The sequence below is a fragment of the Carassius carassius genome, chromosome 4, assembly GCF_963082965.1.
Source record: "Carassius carassius chromosome 4, fCarCar2.1, whole genome shotgun sequence".
In the NCBI taxonomy this organism is placed as follows: Eukaryota; Metazoa; Chordata; class Actinopteri; order Cypriniformes; family Cyprinidae; genus Carassius; species Carassius carassius.
Window position 1 is genome coordinate 27643297 of NC_081758.1, and position 17518 is coordinate 27660814.

General features: G+C 36.3%; 2 protein-coding genes across 2 annotated transcripts; one reads left to right on the top strand and one right to left on the bottom strand.

Moving 5' to 3' along the window:
- Positions 1 to 4325: 4325 nt before the first annotated feature.
- LOC132139675 (serine/threonine-protein kinase TAO3-like) lies at positions 4326 to 11331 on the bottom strand. The gene is made up of 8 exons (XM_059548209.1): positions 10911 to 11331; positions 9525 to 9761; positions 8832 to 8960; positions 8414 to 8617; positions 7440 to 7679; positions 7081 to 7293; positions 6197 to 6379; positions 4326 to 6056 (listed from the first exon to the last, which is right to left on the bottom strand). Exons 2-8 carry the CDS (start codon positions 9708 to 9710, stop codon positions 5895 to 5897), a joined length of 1317 nt encoding a protein of 438 aa, XP_059404192.1. The 5' UTR covers positions 9711 to 9761; positions 10911 to 11331; the 3' UTR covers positions 4326 to 5894.
- A 1180-nt stretch (positions 11332 to 12511) lies between these two features.
- On the top strand, positions 12512 to 15840 carry LOC132139656 (uncharacterized). Its single transcript, XM_059548172.1, has 3 exons — positions 12512 to 13886; positions 14263 to 14414; positions 15008 to 15840. The coding sequence occupies exons 1-3, from the start codon at positions 13829 to 13831 to the stop codon at positions 15473 to 15475; spliced, it is 678 nt and encodes a 225-aa protein (XP_059404155.1). The 5' UTR covers positions 12512 to 13828; the 3' UTR covers positions 15476 to 15840.
- The last annotated feature ends 1678 nt before the right edge of the window (positions 15841 to 17518 follow it).

The window sequence follows — 17518 nt, forward strand, 5'->3', positions numbered from 1 at the left end:
ATGTTAGTTAAAATTTTTATAAGGCACAACAGTGTGAATGACCTGTACATAGATGTAGAATGCATTCAGGTCTGAATCTCAATGCCCTCAGGGTGTGTTCACACAGTCTGCTGTAAAGAACTCTGTATATGAAAGTACTTTCAGTAACGTGGCAAACGGCTTTGGAGGAGTATGCAATGGGGCAGCTTGGCTTCCCAGATAATAAATTTAAGACGCATTAATATGAAGCTGACAACTTCACACCTGCTGTGTTTTTACTACACTGGATCAGCAGCTCATCTAGGCTTCCCAGCAGCAATAATTGATAGCCACAAACCAGCCAACAATTTCCAAGCTTCTCATCACTCACAGTTTTAAATACCCTCAAGGGATAAAGTGTAAACAGCTAAGCCAAAACATGATTTATAGAGAGCATATAGTGTTTTGAGTTCTAAATTAAAAGGAAGAAGTGCATTAAATGTTGAAACGTCAAATGTCAAAACCCATGGAAGCGCCCTCAGTTAGAGCTGATAAGTTATCATTTTGCTTTGTAACCATTGCCAACTTTTAAATCAATCAACTTTTTAAATTATCATCCATAAACTGAATTATTCAGCTGCATAAGGTTGCAATAGACAAAATAATATTTTAGCCTCCATTTTCTTTAAGCTTTAAATGTTTTATTTTTGTGTATCTTAAATGTTTGAACTTGAAGGTAATAAAGTCTAAATCTTTTTATTACCACAGTCATCAAGACATCCAGGGTTTGCTTTTATTGTCCATGATCCATACAAGGTCCTGAATTATGATACAGGGCAGTGACCCTAATCAAATGCCTTCTGACGTGTGGAAAGCATGTGAACCTGACATACCTTTCCCAATGTGGTTTCCGCTGCCAAAGCTACATTTATTTATGACCATGCCAACTGTTAACATGGAGTTCGAACAAACAGCTGCAAGCTTAGCTCAGCATCAACTCATTACCTTTCATAGATATGGCTTAATTTAGTTTACTGCAGTTCTGAGCTTTGTATATTTGTACACTAAATCATTTATTTAATATAAATTATTAATAGCAACAGATTCCATGACATGGTTAAGTCTGCAAATTCAGTGTATTGATAATAAGCCTAAAGGGACAGTATAGACTATAGAGTATATTTAGCTCTATATTAAGTGAAAGTGATGTGACGTGTAACAAAGTATGGTGTCCCATATTTGGAATTTAACCCATCCAGTTGCACACCCGGAGCAGTGGGCAGCCATGTGCTGTGGTGCCCGGGGAGCAGTTGGGGATCCGGTGGCTTGCTCAAGGGCCTCACCTCATTCGTGGTATTGAGGGTGGAATACAGTGTTGGTCATTCACTCCCCCCACCTACAATCTCTGATGGTAGAGAGACTAAAACCCATGACCTTTGGGTTACAAGTCTGACTCTCTAACCATTAGGCTGTGAATGCCTCTAAACACAGTATATTAAACTCTGTAAAGTTTAATAGTAGCTTTGTTATATTGAACTAATCAGTCTAATTTCTCACGAGTAAACCATTAGTGAAAGATTTCAATGCTTACCCCTTTCTAGAGGTAGGTAATAAGTGGACTGCTGCAATGTAAAACCTAATTTACATTGCAGCAGTCCACTTATTACCTACCTCTACCTTATAATGACTCATGGATTATTTGATATTTTTTATATAACAAGGTAATATAATAATTTTTATATTTATCACTGTAACATGAAGATGTTAAAGAAAATTAAATGAGGACTCCAAAGAGAAACTGGAATCAGTGAAGTTTTTTTTATTTTTTTTTTATTTCTTGAGGAAAATCACGAGTTTATTTCCAGATATTGATTTGATTTGATATGTGGTTATAGTCCAAAAAATGGGATACACCAGCTCATTTTTTACCATTTACCATATTTTAGAATAATCGTAAAGAAAATAAATAGAAGTGTAATAATAAATTCAAATAATGAATCAAATAATAATTAAATCCATTCTTAAATTGTTACATTAATTTGTTCAGTTTGTAAACGTCAAGCATTTAAGTATAAATATTTACACTTAAGTATATAGTAGCCTATAGTTTATTGTGTAGCAACAAGTAAAAGTATTTCAAAGGCTTAGACAATTACATATTTAGTCGAGTGCAGGAGTGCTGCACAAGATCCCAGTCCACCCCCCCCCCCCAGCCCCCCCCCATGAAAATATATATTCCTAACTTTTCAAGTGACCTCTCTTCCTTTGGGGCCCTGGTAATCAGTACTGGTTTTACCCCCAGTCCGGCGCCCCTGGTCGAGTGTATGGCAACATTTGGTTGGAACTTTATAAACGTCACATTTTTAAAGAAACTTTAGCCTGCGCCCTCGTGTGGCCAACTAGTGTAACTGTGAGAAATGAAACATTACGTTGAATGGCAAATGTTACTCTCTTACAGCCATTTCTATTTGGAAAGAGAAAGGTGCTTTCCTCCAGATGGGGCGCAATGGGGCCTCAGAAAGCCACATTGAAGCTCCAAATATATAAACGTTGTTGAAAAAATTCCTTAAAGAATAATACTTTAAATCACATATTATTTTTCTATACAATGCATACAACCAGTTGAAGGACTGGTAGAGGAAATATTATTGAAAGTCCACCGCAGAGACCTCTCTGATAAGTTCATTCAGACCAGCTCTGAGAAATAGCAACCACACACTGTCCAATTGCAACTGAAACAGTATTATATTGACCTAAATAACTGTGTTGAGAAGCTTCAGTAATCCATGAAGCGAGGAAGAACATTATTTACCCATTGTACCTGATTCACGTGTGACAACTTCCAGACCGCTAAACTCCCGAGCTTAAGTTTAAACACCGCCTTTTGTTATATTGCGCCCTCATATGTTCAATTTAACATTAAGCTATTTGGAGTTTATATATATATATATATATATATATATATATATATATATATATATATATATATATATGTGTGTGTGTGTGTGTGTGTGTGTGTGTAGGCAAACGTAAATTACCATTATAATTACATTTTGTATTAGTTAATGTAAGTTTCACTTGAAAGAATCTGGATGTTTTGAGATAGGTATGAATATTTATATTTCTGTAATCAGTGAACCAAGTAGATCGGTCTTGTGTCAATGGCGGAGTTTCTGTAAGGTATGTCGCCATCTTGTGGTCAGTGGTGGGACTGCATATTCGATTAATTCATGTTTTTATAGTAGTTAATATCATTTGAGTAGACTTCAGTGAAAATACAGTTGTGTTCAGCAATGTTTAGTAATGTATGTGTGTGGTAGTAATGTAGGCTATGTGTGAAATGAGTGAAAAAAAAGTGAAATAGTATTAAGTAAACCTTTATCAGCCTGTTTGTTTTAAGAATAATGGTCTTTATGATTATGACTGTGTACACAAAGCATGGGAAGACTTCATCAGCGAAGAAGAATAGTGGGTGAAAACTGAAAGTGAATGATAGGGACCTTCAGTCACTATAAAAAAGACTGTGTCCAAACAACAGAACTACAGAAACTACAGAACTACAATCGTACAGAAAAAGTGAAAGCAAGTCATTCACATTGAAGAAAGCATCCAAAAAACAACCAAAAAAAAATTGCTGCAAATGCCAAAACTTTACTCACAGACACCCGTACTAAAGAGCAGAAAAGATTCATAAAACCGGGACATTTTGATCATTAAGATGAAATTTAACATCTGCACTGGCCAGATAAGACATCTGACATGAAAATCATCAAACCAGTGTAGGCAGTTTTGAAGAGAAGAGTGAGAAGCTGATTCTCTGAATCAACTGGAGACTATTCAGAAGTTGTATGACTCTATTCTGAGAAAGTTGGAAGTTGTATTAAAGGCAAATGATGTAAAACACCTTAATAATGAAATATTTCCCATAATATTCCCCAGGTGTTCAATATTATTTAAACCCTGTGATTATAATATAAACAAAAGGCCTATTAAGGTTCTGTATTATAGTTTTCCTCATTTTATAGGTTTTTACATTTACAACTAGCAAAAATTAATCATGCACTAAACATAAAGGGGCTGAGATGACGGAGGAAGAAGTGCTACAGGACGAGAAGCAAATCAAAGATGATTATCTGAGTAGAATGTGAAGCCAAAGGTACCTTGAACTGACATGGAGAGGACAGGATATAAGTTACACAATGTCTTTCATCATATTTACAGTTGTTTAAGAGCATCAGTATGCACTAGAAAACGGAGAGAAATGCAGATCTTTTGTTTCATTAACATCAGCAACCACAATAAACAAATAAATAATCTAATGGTCTATAACTCTAAAAAAAAACAGCTCAATTTTTCTCAGCATGCCATTAGCCGATCAAAACTTCATTGTGTTTATTTGTTTAAACATCACTTCATTTGTGCAACTGCAGTTTAAACAATGGCTTTCCCGGAGAAGAGGCCTTAAATGACAGTAGCAGGAAATCATCCTGATTATCACCGATAAAACATTATGAGACACTCATGAATGAATGATGTCAGAAGTTTATAAAAGATAGTATTTGGTCAGGCCCAAAGAATCTTTTATTACACACCACAAATCTGCCTATAAAGAACATGTTGTTGTGAATTAAGAATCAACGGAACCCCTTCTACTAGTTGCTGGAGTGGTTTCTTTCTTAAATGACAGCAAGCCATGAACTCTGTTACACAGAGGCGTTCGCATTATCGCTCCACCAGACATGTAGGCTGTCACATGATGCATGAGAATATAAGTTACTTTCTGTTTTACTTATAAAAATAAGTTTGCATTCCTCTGCATTCACTGAACAACAGTTCCATAGATCTTCGTTGGCAATGATTGATCAATACATATGTAAACCCTATTTAGGTTATCATATACAAATATTTATATAAAATTTGTTTAACACAAATTGCAACATTTCCCCTGTACAAGAGCAGTGACAAGTCCACATTGAATGAATCACAATTCAACAAATTGTGCAAAATAAGGAGAACAAAAACATTCATCAACATAACTTAAAGGCATCTGGCAATTTGGCGGGTATTTATATCAAAGATAAAGCTTATGTTCAGTATCAATAGCCATGAAAACAAAACTGCTATGACCACTTTTATTTGTACACGGCTAAAATCTCGGACAGATTCATGCTCCACTTCACAACCTGAATTTGTCTTTTAAAGTGCATGCAATAATACCAGTAACTCTGAAAGAACTGATTCAATGTAATAAATCCACATCCTGATAAAACTAATGCCAATTCATTTAGGATACTGAACAATGAATACATTTGATTATTTTTTGTCCCATCATCCCCCACCCCCCCTTTTTTCTAAGTAAAAAAGAAATAAAGCGTGGGTTCCACAATATGAAATTAATTAAATGTATTCACCATATTTTAAAATCAGACACTGCTTCAAAATCTGCTTCTGCGTAAAGTTTTCATCAACAGTTGTCACATTCTCTGTGATACATACAAAACAGCTAATAGCCACGGTGAAGACGCAGGACACATTCTACAGTCGTAATGTCCTTTGATGACACCAAAGGCATTCCACCTCACATGATGGGATCATACTTAACATATCAAAGTGCTTACTTGTACTAAAATATCCTGAATTACTAATTTAATACCAAAAGTGGGACAATGGCATGGAGAAAAGGTCAGTTTGTCTAGATATTTCTTCTTGGTTTAAGAAGCTCAGTGATGCATCACCAAACCGCTTTTGTGTCTGTGGCTGTTTAGTTTCTCCTCTCAGAATCTCAGCCTAGTTCTCACAGCCGATATGAGTTATAAGATACTGATCCAGCATTGTCACTGTTTGGGTGATCTTGGTAAATCCAACAATCAGGGACAGTGCAGGCACAATGTGTCCAAAGACATCAGTGTTGAACAGTCCCGTCAACATCCGTTGGATCATCTGGCCTCATCCGTGGGAAAGTCAAATGAGGCTAAGCTTCCGAATCCTAGCCGTGCACTCTCCGAATCAAACATCTCCAGTTCTCGCTCTTGACGCTCAAATAAATGCTTGATTTTTTCAGTACGTTCCTTGTGAAGTGAGGCCAGCTCTTCTTCAATCTGTGGACAGAGGTGTGGGCAAACGGTTTACTTGGGATTTCAGGTATTATTTATTTATTTGACCAGTTATGGGCAAATCAATCCTATGAATTACAGAGGTTTATTTACTGTTAAAATTTTTTTTTAGTAAAACAGCTTACCTTCTGTTCCAAGTGAGCCCGGCGCAAGGACGCCTTCTGTTCCAACTTCTGCACCTCATGCTCATGTTGGGCCTCCATCTGCGCCTTCGTTTTGTTTTGATAGGCATCGAGGAGCTCCATCTCCTGATGTAGCTGCTGCCTTAAAGCCTGACATTCAGCCTCCTGCTCTTCATCTAAACGTAACTGAGAGAGTTACATGCTGCAATTATTATCTCAAACACTGAGGGGGGTTATTGCAGGGTTAATAAAAAAAAACAATAATGATTTATTACTTGAAATAAAATAAATATTAACTGAAATAACATTAAAAAAAAACATTTTATTTCACTAAAATAACTAAAAACTAAATCAACTAAACCTAAAACTTAATAAAAAACTATATAGACATTTACAAAATATATACTAAATTACTAAAACATTAACTACAATTAAAATGAAAACAGACAATATAGAAATAAAGTCAAATTTTAAAGTTCAACAAAAACTGTAAGAGTATATCATATATGGTTTGATGCAGATAATATTGCGTAATGCCTCATCTTCTATTGTAGTCAGTAGAAACAATATTGGCTTGGTTGTGGAAAGTCATTTCTCTCTGTAGCCACTAGAGGGAAACCTCTTAAATGGTTTTGGCCAGTAGCTGCTCTTTGAAACGTTTCCCACTAAAGATATGGAAACAATCTCTATTTTATCAGGTTCTCTCTGGTTCCAAAAAAGTGATGTGAAAAATGCTTGTGTATACGGTAAATCCTAAACTAACTTATTAAATACTGTTTGTTTCAACAGATTCATCTAAGATTCGAGTTCTTAACCTAGGATGCAAGCTCAAATTGTGTGGGTTCACCATGAAATGGTAGTTTTTGTCTGGTGCCTGTGTACTTTACCGATTGAGAGGCCATCATTTCATTAATGCTTTGCTCATATTGCTCTGCCAGCTGTGCAAGCTTGTGGGTCTGTTCTTCCTTCAGAGACTTCAGGATGGCTTTGTGGTCACTCTTGGGGGAGACCTCTAGCTGATGGTTCCTCAGAGCTTTATACTGCTTGTTTTGCACCTTACAAGTATCTTGGAATTGCTTTTTGATCTGCATTTCCAATGTCTATAATGAGAGGAGATTCCTTAGGTTTTTTTACAATGCATCATTCAAAAGCTAAATAGAATTGTGCTTTTCGCTTTTCTTCATGTCCATTTTCTTTCCTTTATATTTTTCGAGTTCTACCTACCATTACAAATTGTAAAGTTTACCTTAAGGTTCCTGGGCTGCTCTCGGCGTTCCAGTGCATGCTTCCTGTGTAGCTCCCTCTGCCGTCGACCGTTGTACTCCTCCTGGTTCTCCAACTCAGTTTGATGCTGGTGGCGCATCAGCTCAAAGCGTAGCCTTTGTAAGGTTTGTAGATGCCGCTGTTCCAGCTCTTGGGTGGACTCATCCTGCCTGATCATCAATGCATGCTCCATTTCTTTTTGTGTCTTCTTCTTGTTAAGCTCCTTTAACACAAAGAGTAAGTCATTTATGAATACTGTTTAAATTGTTTGAACGACATCAACAAAAAAAGGGATAACGTTTTTTTAAGAATGTGTGTAAAAATTAAGATCTGTTTTTTGTGATTTTTGAAACAGATTTCAGACTTGAAATCGCAAAAGAAAGTGTGTTCAACAGTATACATCACTATATATAATATACTCAAACTACCTTTCAACAGTTTGGGGTAAGATTTGTTTTTTAAATAAATGAATACTTTTGTTTAGCAAGGATGCATTAAATAAATTCAAAGTGACAGTAAAGATTTAACATTGTTAGAAAGTTTAGTTTCAAATAAATGCTTTCCATTCATTTAAGAATTCTAAGAAAATATTCCATAAAAATAACAGTTCCACAAAAATTGTAAGCAGCACTTAAAATTAAAACGGTTTTCAACATTGATAATAAGAAATGTTACTTGTGCAGCAAATCAGCATATTAGAATGATTTCTGAAGGATCATGTGATGCTGAAGACTGGAATAATGATGCTGAAAATTCAGCTTTACCATCACAGGAATAACTGACATTTTAAAATTTATTAAAATATAAAAGAGATATTTAAAAATGACATGAATACAAATAACATACACTCAAACTTTTGAATGGAAGTATATGGATATGTCTAAATTAAACCTCAAAATTCACAAGAACAAAACAATGTGCTTGAAACTTTCTTTGTTGTGACATGTTATTTCTTGCCTCCCGCATTTGCTCTTGTTCAAACTCGTGCTTCTTGATAAGGCTTCTTCTTTTTAGAGCACGGCAGCTCCTTTCGTAAACCAGTCTTTGCTGGTTCAGCAGCTGGGCCTCCTCCTCAGCCTGGGAGCGCTGCATTGTTTCTTTATGCCGTGACAAGCGCTCCTGTTTCTCTTCTTTTGGTGTATCGGAGTCTTCATTCATTTCCTATTGTATACAGATCACATTAAATGAATTTTACCGCAAAAATGTGTCAATAGAATATAGCCGTTTACAATTGGTCTGACATCATTCAGGGCCCTGTGACAAAGGAGGTCCACTAAAAATTCTCATTTGGGCCCAGAAAAGGGGGGCCTATATATTAAAAGCTGTCCTGGGTTTGTACCATGTATTGTGGATTTATTGACTGTCCTGGTCTCACCTCTTTCATTCTTTCTCTGCATAGTCTGTACTGCTTTTTCTGTGTGTCCAAGAAGGTGGTCAGTTCCTTCTTCTGTTGGACCAAGATCTGTTGCTGGATTCTTTTTTCTTCAGCTGCCGAGGATTTCATCTTTTGAGAGACAAAAGAAATAACATCTGGTTTTGCAGCATTAACCACATACAAATTAATCATCTAGGCCCAAAGGAGGATAAGTCTCACAAAAAGTTCACTGTGGTCAGCTATGCATTAGTAAACTGATATTTTGTCACCATGGTACTAGTGAAAATCTCTATTTAAGTTATTTTTTATTACAGATCATGAAAAGGCATTTTAACTGCAGAATTTCTTTCACCTTTTGTTTTAATCACAGCAGTATTCAAGCTGAGCACCTGTACAAAGGACTTCATGTGATCAATGTCACAAATGTGCTTGTTTGATGATACTAAATCCTGGGAAAATGTAAATATTTCATAAGAATCTGAATTCATAACATTCTTTGTTCTACATCTTTCAAAATGTTACAACTTTCTGTTTAATTCCAAGTTCAAATTCGATTTTGCATTCCAGGGTTTTAATGTGGTCTTCAACCTTTGGACACTACTGCATGTTCACCATATAATATATATTGACTTAGAGACAAAAATGTGAACTTTTCATGACCCTGTCCACAATGTGTGAAGCAGGAGCACACACCTCCTTGTCCAGTTGTGTAGCTTGCTTCTTGGCCAGCCGCTCCAGTTCAATGTAGGTGTTATTGGCCTGGGTCTCCACTTCCTTCTGCAGCCGGAGCTTGTGCTCATCCATCTCGGCCTTTAGCCTGTTCTCCAGCACGATCAGCTGCTTCTGGTGCTGCCGCCGCATGCGCTTATACCCTGACATCTGCTCACGCCGCACAACTTCCTGCTCATGCTCCTGGATCTGCTCACTGACCTGCAAACACACAGTGTGTTGGGGTCAAAGATCAAGTAAGGTGAGCAAGAATTTTTATTATCTTTTTTATTTTATTTTTTGATGTGAGATCTTAACATAACTATTAGTTAGAAGTTTTCCTTACAATGACCAGTTCTGTAAAGTAAGTTACTTTCTTGTCATTTTTTTATGTTATTATTTATTTATAACTTTCAAAATGTATAAATATGTAAACATATATTAATTATTATATGACCAATAAAAAGGAGTGTATACTTCATCTTGTTTGTGCCATTTTCTGGCCCCATCAGAGCAATTATGAATATAATGATCTGCATTGTTTGATATATTAGACATTGAAATTTTCTTTGAAAAATATTCAGTTTGTTTTTTGCTCACTGCTTCTATGTAATTATTAATTTAATATGAGATCATAAAAACGGCATGCATGCAAATTATTTTAAAAAAGAAAGAAGCAAAATTCTGAATAAAGTAAAATTATATTAGATGTTACATTTCAGCACATGTCAGCTACCAGATATTATGAAGCCTGCATTACACATATCATTGAGCAATACAGATATTAAACATATTACTTTTTATCACAAGCATCTCTTTCACCTTGTACTATTAGTGTTTAGCGTCATATAATTTTGCAATGAAGAAGAAAATTATTAATCAGCTTCATCTTGATGGGTTGAACACACTGTGCCTGAATGAAATATAATGGCGATAATAGTGTCACTGACTGAATCAAAATGCAAATATAAAAGCAAATATACTGTTTTAATTATGAACACTCTCTCTCTCTCTCTCTCTCTCTCTCTCTATATATATATATATATATATATATATATATATATATATATATAAACGACTGACTTGGTTTGCATTCTAAGCAAGATCTATAGATGTGGAGGGAAAAAAACACTGTACATCATGTACAGCTCCAGAAAAGAGCTCCAAATCACAACAAATGGATATCTTTACTACAACAAAAATTAGGAGTAAAATAAGCCTGCGCTCCAGAGACATAAAGACATAGAGGGGATGTAAAAGCGCTTATTAACAGGATGTGGTTGCCATGGCTACTGATGTGGGGTTGAGTGGATGACCATGGCATTTCTTATGCAAAAACGGCGAGCGGAAGAGGAGAGATAGTCTGCCTACCAAAGATGCTGGTGTGATGATGGCAAAGCGTTGGCGGATGCTGCTGCTGCGATGATGGCGAGCCCGGCTCTTGTGAAAAGAAGAAGGCCGCAGCTTTGGCCTGATGTCCCTGTCTCCAGCCTCATCCCTCACGCAAGCATGCTTCTGCAGGGGGGGAGGAAAAGACGAAGCGAGTGGGGGTGGGAGCTAACCGAGCGCCCTGCTGCTGCTGCTGAGGATGAGGATGATGCCGCTGCGTCTCCCTGCTTCCCGCATACAGCCTGCTGCTTCCAGCGCATCCTCTTCACCCTTCATCTGTTACTGGCGTATGGCGCTCACGGGTGCCTGCAAAAGCAGGCAGGGCATCGCGATGGATGACGCGCGAGTCGCTCGGTACAGCGAGAGCGGGAGTCCGGAGCCTCTCTTCAGACTAGCGGCTGCACTTCCTGAGAAGAAGAAGGAGGAGGAGGAGGAGGAGGAGGAGGAGAAAGCAAACAGATCCGTTGGGATAGAGTGAGTTACGCAATGTCTACCACGGGCAATCAGCGGAAAGAACGTGTGTGCTCGTGCACGCGTCTTAAACTTTTATAGTTCCCAACACCCTTCAACGCGCCCTTAGTGAATGTTTGTGCTAATTGAAAAAGTTTTACATGTAAAGAAATCAATTGTTTATTTGGGAATAGTGATTAAAATGATGTAGGCCTAGTCTTCTGGAAGCTATTTTACATATGGCAAGTAGCATCACACGATCGACTGTTCATGCAGCTCATTAATCAGCGAGTCCGATATATATATGTATATATAGATAGATAGATAGATAGATAGATAGATAGATAGATAGATAGATAGATAGATAGATAGATAGATAGATAGATTACTAATATGTTGCAAGTGAACATTGCTCTAATTATAAATTATAAATAAAAACACGACAACATATATATATATATATATATATATATATATATATATATACAGTACAGACCAAAAGTTTGGACACACCTTCTCATTCAAAGAGTTTTCTTTATTTTCATGACTATGAAAATTGTAGATTCACACTGAAGGCATCAAAACTATGAATTAACACATGTGGAATTATATATGGAATTATATAGGTAACAAAAAAGTGTGAAACAACTGAAAATATGTCATATTCTAGGTTCTTCAAAGTAGCCACCTTTTGCTTTGATTACTGCTTTGCACACTCTTGGCATTCTCTTTTGGTCTGTACTATATATATATTTAATTTATAATTTATAATTAGAGCAATGTTCACTTGCAACATATTATAATTTTTATTAGCTCTGTTGCAACAACAAGGTCAGATTTTATGTAATTTTGTTTTGGTGAATTTAGACTAAAAGCCTAAATAGGCAATTATGAGAAATACATAAAGAAGAGTATAGGGAATTTCCTCAGACTGTCAAGTAAAGCACTTCCTGTGAGGTTTAGAGGTTAACAGAAATTGTCTTTGATCTTTCTAGCCCAAATGTAAAATACTACTGAATTTTCACAGTCACACTTCCAAAGAGTTGACTGAAGCTGATAAACATTAAGGGGGGGGGGTCTTGGTAGAAAGTACTCAAAAACGATTCTGTTCTTAAGACTGGGCTGCCACACCCACATCCAAAACCTAGGATGTTAAAACAACAATACAAATACAGGGGAATGTGACCACAGACAGCATAAAAGGGCAAATACAACACTTCCAGTTTATCCTCATTCCCATGACACTTTACCTGTAGTGCATGGTTTTTTTTGGTAAGAATTTTGGAAAGTACCAGGTACTGAACTACTATTACCTGTGTTTTGCTGAGAAGACACTGATTTCCCCTGTGACTTACCACATCAATGTCATGCTTATGCATAAAACAAACAGACTTCTTACCCAAGAAATTACATTTATTTGACTAAGCATATGAATGTATTATTACAGATGTGGCTGTGAGATCAGCCTTTAATTGGGGGACTATAGTGAATTCGGCAAGTTCTAAACTTTTGGCTCTGGGCTTTCCCTTGTAGGTCTGAGTCAAAAGGGGTCAAAACAAGCTTAGCTCAGTTAACATCAGATGCAAGTTTTGTCCACTTTAGTCATTCTGCATGCAATAAATATGTCATTGCATCACACAAAAGTTTAATAGAAGTGCAGAAAATCAAAGCACAGCAGAATGTTTGTCATCTTCCTTCCTTGTCTGAAGCTGATAAGTGGTTGAAATTCCCAACTTTGTGCTTTTGCGTCAAAAGATCGAAAGGTATCAGTGAAAATCTAATGTTGAGAAACTACCTTCCTATTACAAAGACCACTTCCTGTTGAACCAATAGGCACAGAGTTCAGAGCAAGGGTGGAAGAGCACTGTGTTGGATGGTGGTTCCTTTTCTAATTTTTGTTGCTTTTAGCATGACATTGTCAAATTTGGAGCAATGTTATTGACTGAAAACGATGATAACACAATGTAAAAAAAAAAAAGTCTGAAAAGTGTGATCTCAAAATCCAAGGATATACTTACATAAATGTTAAAAATAAAGGTAATCTACCTATTTTATGTTACACTAAAACAAGAGATTCATTGGTCATGTAGAATTGTGCAACATAAAAATCTTTTTAAGATATGAGAGGTAAGAGTACAATCTCATGACATCTATACTTATGAGCTTGTCTGACATCAGGCGTAAATTAGCTATGACAAATCAACATTATTGCTCAAACTATCCAGACTCTGCATCACATAGGGAGATATGGGTGGCTACTAAAGGAGGGAACATTACACATAGTACATGTGATAATGAAGACGCAAAAAGAGAAAAATTCTGGGAACTCTGTTGCCTCAGAATGCTGGCTGCGTCATTTCCTTCCAATTGCAAATGTGTGGTTTCAGTCTTTAAAAACATTTTCAGAGTTGTGATCATGACCAGTTTGAAACTTTGTCTGTGAACGGAGAATGAATTGTCATGTTAGGAACGTGGTCTGCCTATCTCAGAGATCACAAGCAAAATTCAGTAAGTATCACAGCCGCACTGCACACATAACAATATGTTTACTATCATGCTTAACAATGGTCAAGCATGGAACACTGTTATTGCTGTGATTCGATTTATAACCCAATTACAATATATACATAAACAAAACATGCATAGTTGTTAAAGTATGTTGCATTTGATTGTTTTATGTATACTGATTATATATATATATATATATATATATGGATGTGCACTCCTAAGATGGACATCTGGTCATTCTGACTCCATTGAATGAGAAACTAAAGATCTCCTATTGTATCTGGGAAAGGGTGCACCATAAAATATGAATGTTTTGACTTGAGCTTAGGTGATTTGTAGAACATGACTTTATTTACTTTTTTTTTTTTAAATTCAGGAATGATCCTCCCTGTCCTCATTTTGATTTCTGTTGAGTTAGTGCATCCAACAGTGTCATGCAAAAACGAAAGCTGCAGCCAGCTTCTTCAGCATAGTCTGAGGCTCACCAGGTTAATGAGCAAGAGGACGAAAGAGCTCTTAGAAACATATGTAAGTACTCTCTTTCTAGTTATTGTTTTGAAAGTATAATTGTTAACCTTGCAATCAACATTTATGTCAGTGGTCCTAAATCAGTTTTGATTGGTACAACAAAGAAGAGATGCTCTGACAATGTAAGCCTAATATGGTCAACAGTTGCTTGGGTGGTTTCCACATACAGTACAATGAGGTGATTCCTTCCATTTACAAAACTGGGCTGTTTTGAGAGTGGGTGGGAGTATGTGGGAGCTTTAAATTTAACCCTTTTACAGTAAAAACGGTACAAGAATACACAATAATGTGGAAATGAGTCTTTCAGAATAATAGCCAAATTTAGGTATGGGTCATATATGGGTCATGCAAAAGACAGTCATGACACTGAATGGGGTTAGGTGTCAGAGTGGGTTTATTTTTAAAAATCAATTTCTGTCTAGGTCACTAACTCTTAACCAGGCCCACTAGGGGGCCTCAAGATGACTTAAAAATATTTTTCATAAGACAAAGCAACTAAAAATCCAGAGATAGACTGACTGACTGACAGACAGACCGATAGATAGACATGAATCAACCAGGGTTCTTATAGACTCTTGTCTTCTCTCATTCAGAAAGCCAGTCAGGGAGATTTTGCAGACCTGATCTGTGATATGCAATTGGACAATGTTCCAGTATCAACAGTCTCTGGCCAGACCATATCGCAGCGCATCTTGAGTGTTTACACCCACCTGAAAGAGTTTCTGCCTCACATGAAGACAGTGATGGAGCAGCAGAAAGACTTAAATCCTCCAACCAACCCTGTGGCGGAGGGGCTTAACAGGATGATTACACATGTTCGCCACATTGCTGTGAGGGTGAACTGTATCTTAGAATTCCTGCAGCCAAATATACCCATTCCTGAGCCAGCTGAAAGGCCAACAGGAATTCCCCCTGCACAAAATATTTTCCAGCAGAAAGCCTATGGATGCATTGTCCTGTCTCAGCTTCAGGAGCTCCTTAGCCAAGCAGTTCAAGAACAGAAGTCTCTTAAAAAGAGGAAAATGTGCAGAAAAAAGGACCAGAAATGGCTCTTGAACTAAAGTGTGTTTTGTGACATGAAACAATATTTACATAATTTATTCATATTTATTTTTGCATATCTATAACTGTTAAAGAGATGTACAGAGTATGTTTTTTTGTTGTTGATTATATTTATTAATATAATTTATTTTTGTTCTAACTTATTCATATATATATGGACAAAAAAGTGAAGTCATACCAATTTTTTTACTTCCATTTGGACAAGAATGGATCTACCCATTTGGCCAACTGTCATGGTTCCTTTAATTATTTGACAGTAAAACATATTTTCATCAAAACTGTATACAGCATAACAGGATGTGATGCCTTCTGCCCTTCAAGAAAGAAGTCTCAAAACCACAAGTTACTCAGGATTTCATGGCAACACTCAGACAAAGTTTTGATTACACAGAAATGTGCAGTATTTAGCTGTGATGTCACACGTTAGCCATGTTGGCTTTTGTGGTTAATGCTAACATCTATAGCATGACCTGAATGACCTAGTAAGATGTATATGTTCTATCTAAGACATAGCCTTCATCTGAGACCATTTTAGAAGGCAGGAAGTGCAAAAGACTGATAGCAGCCCATAATGATGCATTCGTTTCACCACATCAGAAAGTGGAAAAAAAACTGACTAGCCGTCTCCCCGTCACAAGATATGATTGTGTGTTTGTGTCGATGTGAGTGAATCTTAAGCCATCCCCTTTACAATTAACAGACTATGGTCTGTACATTTCACTCAGGACAACTATGAATGCTTTCGGGGAATGTTGTAATTATGAATGTATGTATATATTTTGATACTTATTTATATGAAACCAGTATGTAAGTAATAATATAAATTACTTTGCATTGATACTTTCAAAAATAAACTCTTACACTCTACAGATGTTGTTGCACAAGTTGCATGGGAATTCAAAAGTGCTTCTTCCTTTCCATTCAGTATACCGCTGACACTTAACAACAAAAATAACAATAACAACAAAATCATAGCAAAAACAGTAATATTATATCATAATAGTAATATGATAATGAATAAATTCATTTTAAGTAAATGTTTTAATCATTTTAAAAGTTTTAAAATTGCTTGTTTTATTTTTGTTATTATTTTTCTTCATGATTATTTTACTTTCTTTTATGTAAAGCACTTTGAATTACCATTGTGTACGAAATGTGCTATATAAATAAACTTGCCTTGCCTAATATCATAGTGTCATATCATACCAAAGAACATAACCACTAAGGAGACATGGTATCAATAATTAATATGTTAAAATCTGATTTATGAATTAAATGTTGTGAGTAGCTGATTGCAGTAGAGAAAAAATGTCACCTCAGGCACTTTGCTCTAGTCACACGCTTCTGTGGAAATAGAAGTAGGAAGATTCATTATAGGTCAAGTTCTGCATGGCAACATTTTTCAGGAAAAACAGGGACAAGAAAACAAAATGCTTAATCAGCAGTTCCCATTTTGTTGAACACGTTTTATTATGCTGTCTGTTATAACATTCAACTGGAAAAAGAAAAATGTCTTGTACACTCTTCTCAACAAAACATTTACAGAAGTATTGCCATACTGAATCAGTGGTCCTTCTCAGCACGACACTACATGCCAGAAGGTTAGCGGTGCCAAAAGTGTCATTCAATGTTGCAGAAGTTTCATTATGTAATACGAGACAAAAAAAAAGTGTTGAAGTGTTGAAGAACACAAAGTAAATGACTAAAGCTTTAGAACTTGTAATTAAAGCTAAAGGACTTTTTATCAATGAAAAATTCAAGTCTTTCATTCTGGACAAATTCCATTTCACAACTATTTTTGGTGGAAAACCTGCTTATGCTTGTAACATTATCCTAGGACCCATCAAACTCTTACAGCATATCATCCAGAGAGTATTTTCCACTAGCTCTAATGACAGGAGTTTTAAAATCTCTCCAGTCAGCACACTGTTCATAATGATCTCTGGTAGATCAATGGCACTGGAAACTTGTGTCCTGAAGTTGTGCAAAATAGCTGTAGCAAACAACCCCAGTTATATATGATATGAGAGACTGCATCAAAC